At 37.5% G+C, this 16926-nt stretch overlaps 1 protein-coding gene across 1 annotated transcript; it reads right to left on the bottom strand.

Moving 5' to 3' along the window:
* Nucleotides 1-550: 550 nt before the first annotated feature.
* ACADM (acyl-CoA dehydrogenase medium chain) lies at nt 551-15429 on the bottom strand. Its single transcript, XM_054294570.1, has 12 exons — nt 15354-15429; nt 12075-12174; nt 11176-11273; nt 10985-11054; nt 8946-9046; nt 8778-8858; nt 7825-7955; nt 6641-6749; nt 5627-5767; nt 5453-5548; nt 4495-4743; nt 551-845 (listed from the first exon to the last, which is right to left on the bottom strand). Exons 1-12 carry the CDS (start codon nt 15375-15377, stop codon nt 774-776), a joined length of 1272 nt encoding a protein of 423 aa, XP_054150545.1. The 5' UTR covers nt 15378-15429; the 3' UTR covers nt 551-773.
* Between the last annotated feature and the right edge of the window lie 1497 nt (nt 15430-16926).

Here is a 16926-nt window from a genome sequence, read left to right as displayed (position 1 = left end):
GCTGAGTCAGGAGGTTTAGGTTTGGCGTTACGGGAAGGTTTTTCCCCCAGAGAATGGTCAGGCTCACCAGGGCAGCGGTCACAGCTCCAAGGCTGTGAGAACTCAAGCAGCATTTGGACCATGCTTTTGGGCACAGAGTGGGATTTTTGTGCAGGTCCAGGAGTTGGATTTGATGGTCTTTGTGGGTCCCTCCCAACTCTGCATACTCTCTGATTCTGTGTTTAAATATACTGGATTTTAAATAAGAAACATATTGTAAGTAATTGTTAAGGGAAAGCTACACATTCTCATTTGAAGTGATTCATCCTCATGTAATATGTACATGCTTCAGAGTGTAAAGGCCAGAATCTGACTAGTATATAAATCCCCAGCACAGACAGTAGCAATGCAGGCTTTCCTGCTGCTCAACTGGAATGGCTGTTCAGCTGCTTGGGGCAAGAGCATAGAGAAACTGAAATACAGCTATTACTGTACTTCAGAAATAGTATTTTGGGTTAGTTGTCCAGTGAAAGTGATATGACAAACAAAATTAATACAAACCAACCACACTTCTCTTAAAAATATTTTATTGAAATGCAGCATTGACTGTCAAAAATTACACTCTGATTATCTTATTTTATACTGAGAACAGAATCAGTGCTTAATAATGAACAGAATAAAAATATTATGAAGGAATTTTATCTCTTTTTAATTCTATTGAGAAACACATTAAAATCTTCTTCCATAAGAACACAGAACACTACAGCAGCACCAGACACACTTTATACATTTCTTTAAGCCTTATATTTGCCAACATGTTCACGAGCTATGATCATCCTTTGAATCTGAGCAGTTCCCTCATAAATCTGAAAAGAAGAATTGCAATAATGTTACTGGGTGATTTTTAAAAAGGTTTTAACGGGTATACATTTGTAAACCTCCATGGCACTAATCCAGTGTGGATTAGGATGTGCAGGAAGACAGAAGAAAACAGAGGAAATTCCAGTGTACCGGAGTAATCACAGTGGGCTAAATTAAATGTAAATCATACAAGATACTGAGAAAGTCTTGTTCTCTCAGGTGCACCTATCTAAAGCCAGTAGGGCTCTTATGAAAATAGGTGACAACATTCCTCTTATTTAAGGAAGAAAATACATTATTGAGATTTTTTGAAGTAGGATCTGAAATCATGGGTAGAAGGGAAGAGATGATTTGTCCTAAAGTGTTTTCTTTAACTAGCCTTTCAAGGTCTGTTGTCTTTGATCCATTTATTTCTATTGCTTCTTGTCAACTAGTACTCTCTCCCACACAGTTTTGTTTGTGGTTTTCTTTATTCTTGCATTTTCTTCTAGAAACAGCCTGCATCATCCCTCTCTTCTGTTTGTTTGCTGGCAGCAAAGTCAAAAATAGATAAAAAAGCACCTATAAAGTTCTAAAGCCAATGGAGGACATATGCTCCACAGGCATACTGCAATGTAATGCAAGGGCTGAGGCAACATAGTCTAGAGATTTTAATGTTTCAGCTCCCAGTTCTGCCAAAACTTGGTTTGGCAAAATGCCGGAAATCATGCAAATTCACTTCTAGGAATAATCTTTCCAGGAAACTTAAAGAGCATTTTAAAAATAAGAATCCTATCACCTGTGTTCACATTAGTGTTCTGGTTCAGAACAAGCTGTTGATTCCCTGCTGCTGCTTACCCTGTGTTGATCCAGTCCACAGAGCAGACTGTGTTTTGTGAGTACCAGGTGCCTTCTGAAACCAACTGAAATAGAAGTCTGCTTTCTCTCTATACTAAACATTCACCAATCCCTAGAAAAGCCCTAATGGTACAAGCCTACAGCTGGCCCCTAACAGCTGGATGCCTGTCAGGGACACACATCCCAAGGGACGAAACAGGCTTGCTGTGAACCCGGCCTGCTCAAACTGCTCAGAGTGCGGCTGTCAGAGTCTCAGCAGCTGCTCCTGCAGTCTACCAAACTGCTCCTACTGCACTACACTTGCACTTGCTGGTGGGCACAGCCATGGAAATCAATCAAAGATATCACAACTCACAATCTCAGTAAGTTATTACAGGAAAGGTTTTGGCTTGTAAGCTGATGGAAACAGTTTCAAGACTCTCTGACAATTAAAGAAAGGAAGTTTTCCAAATTTAAGAGTTTCCAAACCTAAGAGTTTTTATCAAAGTAGCCAAGATTTCTACCCGGACAAAACTAGGGCACAGTAAGGACATGTAAAAATGTTATCAGTAAACACAATAAAAGGATTGTGTAATACCAAAAACGATCAAACATATGAAAGATAATTTGAAAAATCAAGTTTTTCTGCATGCAATGTATGGCCAAAAGTATATACCATCTGGAATTGAGCAGTAACACAGCAAAGCACAGTGAAGCGTAAGATATAATCAAGAGACATGGACAAAATGATTGCAAGACAAAACCCCTTCCTGAATTCTTTTGGGGATGAAATGGAACTGACAAGTCATCAAAAATTTAATACTACATCTGATTAATTACAAAAACAAACCTACTTAGCCATGCATTTAGATCACTGTAATGAAAAAACTACGTAATAATGGAATTTTGTCAAATCAGTCTCAATCAATCTGAGTTTCAACCCTTGCACTATCATTCTCTAAAAAAGCATGCAATTTGACAGGAAAAAAATCCCAATCATAGATTTCAATTAGTCATTCATTTCCTCACTCACAGAAGTGAAGTTAGTTATAGGGACCTTTGGATACCAACATAGCAGTTGTCTTTCCTTAAACTGAGAAAAATAAATTCTTGGCTAGTGGCAATATTAGTTTGCATTTGCAAGTCAGCTGTAAGACAAATATTAACTGCCTAGAATCTTGGACTGACAGCTGTTATAGCTAACAATCATTAGAGGTCATGGTCTATGTGCATTTCTTGAAATCCTCTACTTTGGATTTCAAGTAGAGGATTTCAAGAAATGCAAAATCTTGACATCTAACACTGACTACAAAAGTGTAGTCAGTTTTGTAGTCAGTGTTAGATGTCAATGAAGATTACTGGTTTTGCTGAATGAAATTAAAATATTCTTGCTGAATTAAGAACTGCAGCATAGTATATGCCAATATACTAGTTACAACATGACATGGAATAATTTCTTGACAGTAACACTGCAGTAAAAAACCTGGGTGATTACAGCGAACTATGGGCTAAATACGAGTACAAAAGGGTCTTGTTAAAAAAGTGGATGATCACTCTAGTTTGTCACACTTCTATTGATACAACACATGCAAGGTAATCATTTTACATGTCATATTTCCAGCTAGGATAGGGTTAATAGTTTTTCTAGTAGCTGGTCCAGTGCTGTGTTTTGTGAGAATAGTGTTGGTAACATGTTCATGTTTCAGTTCTTGCTCTGTAGTGCTTACTGGAAATTCAGGACTTTCAGTTTCCTGTGATCTGTCAGTGAGGAGGTGCACAAAAAGCTGGAAGGGAGCATGGCCAGGAGTGCTGACCTGGAATGGCCAAAGGGGCATTTCATGCCATAGAGAGTCACAGCCAGTACATAAACTTAGGGGGAGTTGACCAGGAGGGTGCTGATTGCCGTGGGTGGACAAGGTGGGCATTGGTCACCAGGTGGTGAACAACTTTATTGTGCATCTTGTTCTTCCTGGGTTCTATTCCCATCTGCCTCTCTCTTTTATTATTATAAGTTACTTTATTTCAATTATTAAACTTATTATTATTAAATTTATTTCAATTATTCTCTATGCATGAGATTTAGTTTTTTTTTTTCAAATTCTCTCCACCATCCCTCAGGAGCAGGGAGGAAGGAGAAGGGAGTGTGCAGCTTCCTTGTGTGGCAACTTAGCTGCCAGCTGGGTTTAAACTACACAACCATGATACCCAATACTGTTCATACATCAGCCCCAGCATTCTACAAAGCTTTTAATACCAAAGTTTCAAACGGAAAGTTTAATGGAAAAGTAAAACAAAAACCCTAACCAAACAAAAAACACCTCTTCCCTCATAAGTCGTTGGGGTAAGAAACTGCTTTAGTGTTCAGGCTAAGAAGACAGCTGAACTATAAAAAGACATCAGTCCAGGGCACAGACAGATGGTCAAAAGTTTTGCATCTCTAGAGATTTTCAAGAACAGTATGATATGTAAACCAATTCTACTTACAGAATCCCAGAGCAAGCACTGGTATTTTGATCAAGATTTTTTCCCTAAGAATTCAAAGACTTCAAAATTGACAATCCAAGAATTGCAACGAGTTACCTCATTAGGGAGGAAAAAAAACCCAAAACCCACAAAATATGATTTATTTCTCTTAAGCGGTTTCAGTTTTTATCAAGTGCAATGACTTTAGTATGAAGTAATTTCCTGATGTGAATGATTGTTTCTTTAAATGGAAGGATTACTGCTTTAATTCTCAAATTATTTTTTTTTTAATATGTGCATATCATGATTTGAAGTAAGTAGTCATTACTTTATTCTGTATAAAATCTATGCATTACCACTTTCTCTTTTACTTACCTGATAGATTTTAGCATCTCTCATTAGTTTTTCTACAGGATATTCAGTATTAAATCCATTTCCTCCAAAAATCTGTACTGCATCTGCAGCTACTTGGTTTGCAATGTCACCAGCAAATGCCTTTGCAATGGAAGCATAGTAGGTATTCCTGCGACCGGCATCAACTTCCCATGCAGCTCTCTGGTAAGCCATCCTAGCGAGTTCAACTTTCATTGCCATTTCAGCAAGCAAGAAAGACACTGCTTGGTGCTGTGATGAAATAACCTAGGTTAATATTGCCTGCTTAAAATTCTATGACATGAAGGAAAGATAAAATCTTCTTAATGCAGTGATCTTTTTCAAAAAACTCAGTAAGTCGTACAAGAGGAGTTATACAGAACATGCATCACGCTCTCGTATAGGTATGTTGAATTATACTCTTTAAGTTTTCGATTTCCAAGTCCATTTAGTCATAGGGATTAAATACTGATGAAACAATAGCTGAAGTTGTTCTTTCCTATTTGTTGGTATTTCTCTTGTTGTTTATTCATATTTTTTCAGATCTGGTAAGCAGCATGATGGGCAATGTATTCTATTGGTATTCTAATGTACTCTAATACAATATATCTTGTTCCACACACCTCAGATGTTTTCTTCTTTCCTGAAGATCCCTCTTTATTAGTGCTGAAGAACTTAAGTATGCCCAGTTGGTATGTAAGTTCTGAGCTTTGGGGCAGAGTTTTCTTTCTGGTTTTCCTACTATCATTGATAAATTACCAAAAACTCTTGAAGTTACCACATAGCTAAGTTTACTTATAGTGCAACCTATATACTTGGAAACCACAAAATGGCTGAGGTATAATATAAAAACAAAGGAATTATAAATATATAAATATTAAGGAATAACCTTGAAAAATCAGTAGTAGTACATCTAGTGTGAAAACATAAGCTTTTATGCATTGTCTGCCCCCACACTTACTTCAACAATTGGTTTCCCAAAGGTTTTTCTCTCCAAAGCATATCTAGTAGCTTCATCAAGGGCTCTTTTTGCCAATCCAACAGCACCAGCTGCTACCTAAATTTAATACAGGCCAGAATAAAAAATCAGAAATTCCTGCTATATTTTATAACCTATTTTTTTCCTGATACTTACGGGTGGTCTGGTCTTATCAAAAGCTCCCATTGCGATTTTAAAGCCAGCTCCTTCAGCTATCAATACATTTTCTTTTGGGACTCTCACATCTTCAAAGACAATGCCTCTTGTATCTGAGCAGCGTTGACCCATATTCATTTCCTGAAGTGGGAAATTTACAGATGTGCTACTAATTTGGATTATTCAAAGGTACATTATATTTTCATTTTTTTGTTCACTCAAAGCATAGTTTTTCTTCCCCAAAACAACTAATCTAAAAATTACCACGTGCCAGACACATACTAGTTTTGTATTTGCAGACCAGCATGCCCTTAACTTGTCTAAGTTGGGCAGCTTACTTTCTCCTTAATATGAAATTAGTTCTGTCACTGTAATCAGTGTTCTTGTGTTCTTCTAGTTCAACTATCTTTTAGATGCAAGTGGAAAAAGGAAAGAATCTAATATGCAGGAAGTACAGGTATACTACAAGTGAATAAATAAATGAGTTTTTCAAGTTTTCAGATTTCTTGACTAATGTTCCACATTCAGTTTTACCTACTATTAAAAATAGCAATTTTTGTAAAGAGAGAAGTAGCATCAGTATCTCTAAGGTGTCTTCTTTGACCAGCACTAGCTAAAAGTAAAACTCACTAGATATGTATTTGCGGTCAAAATTGTCCAGCTTGCTTCTTAGTTTTTCAAGGCATACTACTTCTCATTTATTGGCACCTGCCAATATAGTCGTTCTCAAAGACTCTTTGCAGACGTTCAAAGTAGTCATCTTACTTTAGACCATTCTGAATAATTCCTTTTTTGAATTAATAGCTTTAAAATTATGTTTCATGCATAGTTCCTCTCTGTTTTGAAAATTAAAAGATAAGCATACATAAGCACACAAGCATACATAAGCACATAAGCATATGAGACTGTTCAGTTGTGTAACAGTCTCTTTTCTTTAGTGGTACATTTGTTTTATTGTTGGTTTAGAACTGAACAACAGTTCCTGACTTGTCAAACAAGAAATACAGTCTTCACCTTTCTTCCAATTTGTATCCCTGGGCTATCTGCTTCCACAATGAATCCAGTAAAGGCTTTGCTTGCAGGAGTTTTTGGATCTGGATTTGTACGTGCTAGCAAAAAATACCTAGTGTAAAACAAAGTAGATGGATGCAGTTTATCTTCACAATTAACAAGATATATTTATCTAGCACTTTAAACATTTTTATGTGCATTTCTACCATATAATAAATTTTGTCTGTGAGTTAACAGCCTTTCTTTCTTGCCCATCCTGAAAATAAAATAAGAGGGAGCAAGAGAGTAGAAGTTTTAAAGATTCAATATTTCATAAAGTTACTCAGATCAACATGCAAATATTCCCTACCTTTTCCATGTATTGTAAGTCTGTATGATATTAACAGATTCCTATATAGTACAAAAGAAACCTATTCATACCATGTACATAAAAATTAATGCTTAGAACATAACTTCTTGGATGTAAAAGTTATAATCTGACTTCAAAGATCTTGATTTTATTTTTCTAAGTATAAGTTGTAGATAAGTATCTCTCTTAAAAATTAAACAGCTGTAAATCACTTCTGTGGTATTTAGTAAGGTCAAAAGAAATCTGACAGATTGTCTTTGGTGGGTGGTCTGCCTGCAACAAGAAAATAACAAGAAAATTCCATTTCTGGGTAAATGTATAAAGTTTCTTCCACTTGAATTCAGGGAAATTTCTGTGTTGTGAATCAACATGATGTAAGACATGATTTAGGAGGTTTACATTGTAAAAGCACACTCCAGACAACACAAGACATATCTGCAATCTTTGACAGATGGAAAATATTTTCTTTTCAGAAAATAAAAAGTAACACTACAATATAACAGCATTTCTAGCTTCACTAGGAGTCAGAGGTGTTTCTAGTAGAATCACATTTAATTTTGATAGCCGAAAGATTCAAGAGGCTATTACTGAGTGTGGAGTCATAATGTCATCACTCATTTTTCTTTTTAGGCTTTGCATAGCACTCAAGACTGCATTTTATATGCTATCCTGATAGCGATCCTCATAAACTGGGCAGAGATTAAAATGTAACACAGAGAAACATTCAGATTTGTGTCTGAAAGATAGGTTTTTAAAGGATGGGTCTTTAAACAATTTAACTGAGGCTGCAGGGGTGGGGTAAAGACACGGCATAGAACTGTGACACCAGTTAACATACCAGTTTGCTTTCCCCCCATTTGTGATCCACATCTTCTGACCGTTAATAACATATTCATCTCCTTTCTTCTCAGCCTTTGTTTTTATACCAGCCACATCAGAGCCTGCTCCAGGCTCTGTTACACAGTAAGCCTAAAAGAAATTAAGATGCAAATTCATGTGGAATAAAAGTTCTATCTTTAGTCAGCTACAAACTCATGCAGATTATGTGCATCAAACTAACTGTTGAAGGTTTAAGTGAACTGCATGGTAATATCCAAACACCAAATAAACAAAACTCCCCAATAAAACCCCAAAACAACTCTACACTTGGCCCCCTCCCCCCTTCCAACAGCTGGCCAAGTAAGGGTTAATTTTCTTTATAAATCCATAATAATACATAAAATTGGCTTTTAAACAAACAGAAACATTCTGTAATCCTTAAGTTACTACTTCCAGGATTCAAAAATTCTGATGTGAAAGCTGAGGATCTTCAAAGTCTGAAAATAGGAGCACTGAGTCGTTCAGTTTAGGAGGCTTAGTTGTAAATTGATATACATGGCAGACAAATCTTTACTTCTTTCTACATAACAAGTACTATTTATATAATATTTGAGATCACAAATCGGGTGTCATTCCCATCCAAGTTGAGGGTCTCCTTACATAAAGCTTGTATTTTTCTTAAACATCTACAACCCTTCTTGAAAGGGAAAAAAAACCCTATTATTTTTGGTAAGTGACTTAGGATGAGGATAATTTAATATCTTCTGTTTACTTACTGGATGTATCTCATTAGGTATTCGCTACCTTTCAGTAAATGTCACTGTTTACATATAAATCAAACAGGGCTAAGTTGTGAGTACATATAAGTGTTCAGGAGAAAAAAAAAATCGCAAAAAAAGGAATTAAAAAAAAAAAGGAGTAATACAATTAAAGTGGTTTAGAAACATTCTGCAATATAGCAGTTATACTTACACACATCATTGGTTCTTCTGTCATTCTTCCTAAGTATTTTTTCTGCTGATGCTCATTTCCTGCAATGATAACTGGCATTTGCTGAAAAAAAAATATTTAGACTGTTAATCTGGCTCTTTCAAGGGTAGAGATTATAGTTTAAGGGATGTAAGAAAAGACAGAACTTACCCCTAGGGAATTTGCTTCGATGGCGGTTTGAACCCCTGTACATCCGTAAGCTAACTCTTCTGTAATAAGGCACGCTTCAAAACTGCCAAGGCCAAGGCCACCTATGGTTGAAGTATTTAGGTTACTCAAGGGGATTTAAATTATAATGTATTCATATTAATGATTTATACAACATACTTATGAAAGTGTACTATTCCATATACGTTTGATTGTGTACTGGGTTTGGTTAGGCATTCTCACACAAGCTTTTTAAATAAATCTTCATCAGAAGAGTAACGGGCCATTTGAAAATTACGTGTCATGTGTCCAGAGTTATTGTTTGATTAACGTGGGACAACTTGCACAAAGTGGCAAGAATGTACCACTCACATTTTTTTACTACTGTACATTCAAGAATTAAGAGTTCCTAGGAAGCAGAGAAAGGGCCCCTGAGCCAAAAGCATTTGGGAACAAAAAAGTGTCCATATTAGTAGACAGCCAACACAGTAATCTGTTTCTGACAGAAGCCAACACGACGGGAAACTGGCCAACATTACATACAAGTACAATAACAACTACCTCAAAAATATTTTCCTGAACTTTCAGGTGACTTCCTCGGTCAAAGAAATAATTCTCTTTGGTATCTTTCTTATGCCAACCCCTGACAGACATCTGTTATATGCATTTAACCAGTGTCTTTTTGAATCTATGTCAAATTTTAGCACCTATATCCTACAGGGGCAATAAGTGGCAAATTAACTCCACACTGCATGCAGAACCATCTCCTTTTACTTGTTTTGAATCTAGCATCTGCTGACATAATTTGATGCCTTCTAGTTATATTGAAAGGGACAGTGAACCACCAATCCCTTTTCACATTCTTCCATGACACTAACATTTTAGTAATTTCTCCTATAGAGTTTACATCTCACACAGAAGATAAAACTTCTATATTCATTGTCATCCTTTTAGAAACCTTCTCCATTTCCCTAATACTCTCTTGAGAAGGAAGGATCTGACTATATAATGAGTTAAAGAAGCAAGTGCAATTTGCATTCAGGAGGCAGCATAATTATGCCTTCTTCTTTTTAATTCATTCCCTTAAGAGTCCCTCTTGACCTTAGATTTTACAGTTTTGACCACTTCTGAGCATTATGCTCATGTTCACAGGATCCAAAGATGTCTTTTCTGAGAGGCAGTATCTAGTGCACAGCATACCTTTCCTCTGTGAAGTTCAGATTGATTCTTTCCCTTCACACGTGCATCACTTTTTCTTTTTGGAATCACATTGCCATTTTAACTCTCATTCTCTTCTGTGACCTTTTCCTGCAGCTGTCTGAACCAGATCATCTTTTCTGTGCCGAATAACTAAGTATTACCAGCAAACTCTATCACCTTTGCATTTATGCCCTTCTCCGTTTATTTATAGACATCCCAAATAGCACAAGACCTAGCAAGGCTGTGCTGCTAATTTTGCCAGTATGAAACCTGACGATCTTTAAAACTTATTTTGGAAGTTCAGGCATTCTCTATCACCTGCTCACACATTTATTAGCTACTTCAGAGAACTTCAATGATTTTATGAGGCATGAGTTCCTTTCACTAAAACCCTTCTCTAGCATATCCTGTTTGTCTGTATCACTCATACAGCTTATGAGTCAGGACTCTGCTGTACTGCACTTAATCTAAACTAAAAAACTGTCCTTCTGGAATAAACTCTTAAATTGCTCCAGCCTGCATCAGAGACTAGAACAAAACATGACCTTCTAATTTCTCTGCCTAATCAGCTGACACTGCACCAGGGGAACATTAAGCAGCTGTAATCACGGTAGAAAAATCTGGTCATAAATTACTAAACCATAATCTGCCTAATTTGTCTCCTGATTACACCCATACCTAGTACCACACTTGTATGTGTCAACTTGCCTACTGATTAAATTTAGATTATTCAAATATGCAACTATTAACGCGACAGTACAGAATCCATAATTACACATAGGAATCTCATCTAATGTCTTTTCATTGTTTTATTTTACAGATTAAAAAGAATGTTTACGTACCACAGCTTTCTGGTATGTGTGAATTCATAAGACCAAGCTCCCAAGCTCGCTTTATAAGTGGAACAGGATACTGAAACAGACATGGTAAAATCATCTTCTGATTCATAACAACCAAAACTTTAAATTTTATGCAGGTTAAGATAAAAGTCTGTTTTTCCCCAAATTTTCCCTTACACTATGGTAGAATTTACCTCTCCAGTTTTGTCATATTGTGCAGCAACAGGAATAATTTCCTCCACAGCAAATTTACGAGCAGTAGCTTGAAACTCTTTCTGTTCATCAGTAAGTTCTATTTTAAAAGAGAGAAAAAGATCATAAATCCTCTGCTGTCTTTTATTTTGCCAATTGTCAAGACTATGATAAAAAAGAAAACAAGAGCATCCTTCCAGGATAACCCAAGCCACCACTGTTTGGGGCTCTCCAGGAAGCAAAAATGTTCAGATTCCTCCTCCTCCTGGGAGAAAACTTCTATTGTTCTCTGATCAACCCCTACATGCACTTACTTGTCTGATGAAATTATCCACAAAATACTGAAAACGAAGCAGAGAGGACTGTGTAACATAAAATGTATTACCAAAAGAAATAAGTAGAATTAAAAATGTGCTAATTAAAAGCATAAAAATACAGAGGTTGCCCAAAGATCCTGACTCAATTTCAAACATCTAGCTCTGATCCTCTAAATTTGCTTGTATATATATATTATACATAATATGCCAAGATTAAGATAAATTTCTTTTTTGCATTTCTTGACAACCAAGTTCAACTATGACTACATTTAGGTAGTGTAACATTGAAAACAGCAATATGAGGTAAGTATTCAAAGCTAAAACACTCTGGCAATAAAAAAAACTTATCATAGACATGAGTTAAAGAAAGAAGAAAACCTTAAGAACACTACAAACATATCTGCCTTGCCTCAGTTAAGAATAAAGTTACTTTGCTTTTCAAACTATTTTTTTACTAGAAATATATTTAGAACAAAGACCTTCATCTTAAAATCACGGTGAACTACAATACAGGATATGATTTCTTTTTAACTCTGCAATTTGCCCGTTATTGTTACATTTCTTTCAAAAACGGTACTACTTACCAAAGCTGAAGCCAGCTCCAGGTTTGCCTACATGTAAGTTTTGAGCAGGTTTACTAGAATAGGACCTCCATCCATGCCCTGTGATGGTTTGAAGCATTTTCTAGAGAGGAAAAGAACATGAGGTGTAAGATCTTTACAGCTCAAGCCTCCTAAACCTACTAACCTATCTGCAGCCCAACTTTAGACTCCGTCTCTAGAAACTGTGTCACATCAAGTAAAATACAATTACTACCATGATAAAACAATTACTGGCTACATTGTGTTTTCCTCCTGTGGCAAGCAGCACTTACATGAACTGACACCTCTACCAAGAATGTCAGGCTTTGACGGGACGAAGGATGAGTGAACTGCTGCATGCACTTTTAAGTATTGTGCAATTGAGTATTTAAAAATTATTAAGTATAATTAAAATGTATGCTCACAGAGACACAACAATATATATTTCTTTCATTTATACACACACTCATCAAACTTCATTTTCTGGCCCTCTAGTGAATATCCTATTACTCAATGCTTACCTACATTCAGATTTGGCAAGATTTTAAAAACAACCTACCTATTAGCCAATATATCAGAGTATTTTGATAATATCCTACACTAATCTCTGTTTTCTTTTAATAAGCTGCTGCCACTGACACTTGGTGATTATTACTGTCCTCCAACAGGAGAGACAGCTATCTGAAGTTTATTTTTTCTCCTAATACTTACCACAAATTCATTCTTTTTCATTGTAAATACTTTCTCTGCTTTTTCAAGTTTAGAGCCCCAAATATTGTGGCTACATTTTCATAATGTCTTAATACTGTGCAAAAATATGTCTGAATTTAAGAGGATGGTTTACTGTCTTCAAGAGCTATGAATCTCTGAAATGTTTGAAAATTAGTGAAAAATATGAAATTGGATAATTTTTAGGATGGCCCAAATCAATATTGCAAAACCAAATTTGCCTGAACACTAAGGAAAGGCTTCTTCTTGATCTTCTTCTGTGAAAATGTAGACCTCTTTTTTTTTTCAATTGTGATCAGAGCAGTCACTTACTTCCTAGCATAAAAAAAAATTATTGATAGTAATGCAAAAAAAATCACAGAAATTTTACTGGGAACTCTAGAAGACAAGGACATTGCAGAAAGTTACACAGCTGGGGAGGCAACAAGTACTTTCAAAAAAGTTATAGTAGATAAACTGTGCTCTTAATAATAATGCTATATGATAGATGGTTATAACACAGCTCAAGAAGCATGATGAATACTGCCAATAATAGGTATCAACACAGTGAAAAAAGTATTTCCAGAGGATACTGAAAACATCTATAAAGTTCAAAGGTGAAGAAATGCAGAAGGAACATTTCCAGGCAGGGAAGAGGGAGAGGCTATGACATATTTGCATACTGTGCTGGTACTGTCAATTTATTAATAATTCAGGATTGCATTTTGCTGTAGGTAATATATTATTAATTTCAAGTTTTTAGAAACAATAGACATTGCAAAAGAGTATCTTGCTAAGTTTTCTGTTACTGCTACCTCTCATATTAAAAGCCAAAACAATACCACAAAAATCTAGATAGACCTTGATACTTCAGAAGTATTTATGCCTTATTTTATCTGGAAAAAAGACAAGATGAGGTTGAAAAAAAGTCAGATGATTGAAAATTTTTTCTTTTCTTTTTTTAAGGAGCAGCTCTTGATAGACTAATGCATAGCTTTGCCACCAAAAGGTTTTGTTTACACTTGGAAAAGTGGATTCAAACTAATGCTGAAAGTGATACCCTAAAATTTAAACCAGTGAAATTATGTCTATTGTAATATAGTATGCAAGATAACACTTAAGATTACTCTGGAAAAACTCAACAATACCCCTGCCAAGAAATATGGACAGATGGGACTCATACCTGGAAGCTGCATGACTGATGAGATGACAAAGGATGAGGGTTTGCTACATGTAAAAATTTGGATAACCATCTGTCTGCTTGTCAACTTTCTCACTGCTTAACTCTGAGGAACAGTTAGATTCAGTGACAAACTACTGCTAGTGATGTTCAGATACAACTCCTACTGCATTTCCTTGCACTACTGTATAAATTCTGTCGCAATTACAAATGCAATCATCAGTGTAGCAAGACTAACACTGGAAGAATGTGCTGCCAGGAAAAGGGTATGACAAAGCTACTCACAAAAGTGATGCAATCTCTTTATTACCTTGATGACAAAAGAGCTATAGAACCTGTTTGAAAAGATGCACGTCACAGAAAACAGTGGGACAACTATAAGCTAAGGGTCGCTAACCTTGATTCTGCCTCATGTATCTCAGGGCAAAAAGGAAAAGAATTATCAAGAGTTTGTCGCAGGGGTAACATGACAGGAGGCTGAACTTGAAATAGTAATTTCCTCCCTATGGGCTTCCTTTGCCTAAAGCATTACTTTTGAGCCACAATATACCAACTTCAGATGGAGACTTCTTCCCTCACTGACTTCCCTCACTCTCACAGCAACACTCGGGACCAGCAGCCAAGCTGCATCAATTTAGGGCAAACCAACACTGCTACTAGGAGGCTGTGAAGGGCCTTTCAAGTAATTCAGACTCATGAATGCCTCTGGAAATGGGGAATCTAGAAAAAGGCATGTGCAGTGCTAAATGAGTTTTGAATGGTTTTAATTTTCTAGTTTGAAGCTGTGAGGTTATTGGTGGTCCAATACAGTAGAAAGTTTGTACTTTAGAAAACCAACTATTATATTTCACACATATTTTTTAAAAATAACATACGTAGTACAGCTAAGTACGCTAAAGGAAATGCATTGGATAAAATACTCTGAACTCTAATCCCGGTGTTTTGAAGCCGTCTCCACCGTTAAATGGAGAGGTGCCAGACACACTTGGCACGACGCGGCCTTTGCCCCATGAGGATCCCCAGGGCTGTGCAGTATCGCCAGTGAAGAACATCAAATGGCAATACCCATTCGAACCGTGAGGATTACGGCCATAAACTCGGGTAATACTGCGAGGCAGGAAAAGCGGCACAGCGGGTGGATTCCAGCCCCGCCAGCTCTCCCCACCGGAGCAGCCCCCATGCCCGCAGCCGTCCGGACAGTCACGGCGGGCGGAACGCAGGTTGGCCCTGCCTCTTCCGCCCTTCGCCCTCTGCGATCCCGCCGCCCTTCCCCGCCGCCCGGGCTCCCCTGGCCGCTAGCACCGGCAGCGCCTCGGTCCGGTCCGGTCCAGTCCGTCCCGTGCCTCTCCCTGGGTCCTGTGTCCCCCGAGCGTTCGCCCGCCCTGGCCGCTCACCCGCGTCGCCCTCAGCGCAGCCATCTCGGCGGGAGAGCCCGGCGGCCGCAGCAGCTCCGGCGGGGCGGTGCTCGGGGGCCGGGGCGGTGCCACGCGGGCCCGCCCGTTGGGCCGAGGCGCCGGGACAGCCCTAGGCTCGACCGCCCCCCCTTGCCTGGCTCTGCTCCTGCGAGGAGAGCCTCCGGCGAGCTCCTATTGCTGCCCTCGCTCGTGGGAGGAGCGCCGTGCCCCGCGACCGGCCCGCCCCGGTCCGCCGGCCCGAGCGTGGGCAGTGTCCGTGCCCCGGGTTGTGCTGCTTCGCTGCCTGTTTGCTGGGTGTCCTACGCTGGTTCCAATCGCCTGCATCATTCACCTGTTAGCAGAAAAGCCCGTGTAAGCATTTTACTGTAATTTGTGCTTCAGGGAATCATAAACTCATGTTTCGGAGATGTGCCAGGAACTGGAGAGTGACTGGGCCTGGCGCACGGGAGTTTTAAGTATTGACTGTATTGATAGTTACCTAAAATGTGCTTCTAAATGCTCTTAATTCCAGTTGTATTTTAAAGGAAAAGCAATGCTTTTGGAAATTATCTGTGGCGAATAAAATATATGCTCTTGAATAGTACTGTTTCAAAGCGGTGTTGTTTAGGGGTTTATTAAAACAAGGATACCGAGAAAAATGGCAGCCATTGATTTCTCTGTGAATTCCTTATTTGATGTGAAATTTCAACAAAATTAACAAAATAAAGTATTTTTCTGGAAGCTAGATTTTTAATAACATTTTATTTTGCATAATAATACAAAATAGTATGCAACAAATATTTTTGTGTCATTATTGCCTTTTTATATTTGGCTCTTAGTTGCTTGTTTTGTTTCTGACAGTTGACAGTATTGATTTTGTGGTTAATACAAAAAGAAACAGTTTGATAGAAAACTAGCCATATGAAAGTTATTTACAGACATATTTATCAGTTGTCTGAAAGGAGATGATTGTAATGTTTTATAGACTTCATACTGTTGTGATTGCAGGTGATTACCTAAGGAAGGCAAGTGGACAGCTTTGATTCAGTGTATAGGCTGCTGCTTTTTCACTCTAAATCAGGAGATTTTTTTTTCCCTGTACTTTAAGGGCAATGGAGTAAAAGACATAAGCATAGCTTAAAACTCTGTGTTGTTTAAGTATTTTTGAAGATTCTGTATGTTCCTGTTTCAAGTACACCATACCTTTGAATGTAAAGCTGCAGTGGGGCTTTAAAATACCAGCACTCAAAGTTGCATTTTTGTGTTCCATTTTATGTAGGGTTCCACAGATCATGGTTCTGAGTATAGAGAGGGAATTTCATGACTGAGCAGTCCATTTTCCACCTATAAATTATTTAACTATTTGTGTAGTATGTGTGTACACAATATCTTTGTATTCTTCAGTTTATTTCTCATCGCAACACTGTGTTGTGATCGTATATAAGGAAATATGCTAATCTCATTTGAAAGCTTTAAACTTTTAATTTTTGATTTCTGGCATGGATTATACTGTGCATATTCTAAGATGGCACACATCAAAATCTAAAGATGCATAGATGGGTTCAGAGTATGT

This window comes from Melozone crissalis, unplaced genomic scaffold, assembly GCF_028551555.1.
Source record: "Melozone crissalis strain CALT ecotype California unplaced genomic scaffold, PUWL_Pcris_2 ptg000254l_1, whole genome shotgun sequence".
In the NCBI taxonomy this organism is placed as follows: domain Eukaryota; kingdom Metazoa; phylum Chordata; class Aves; order Passeriformes; family Passerellidae; genus Melozone; species Melozone crissalis.
The sequence above is the reverse complement of the archived record's forward strand: the minus strand, read 5'-3'. Positions and strand labels throughout refer to the sequence as shown.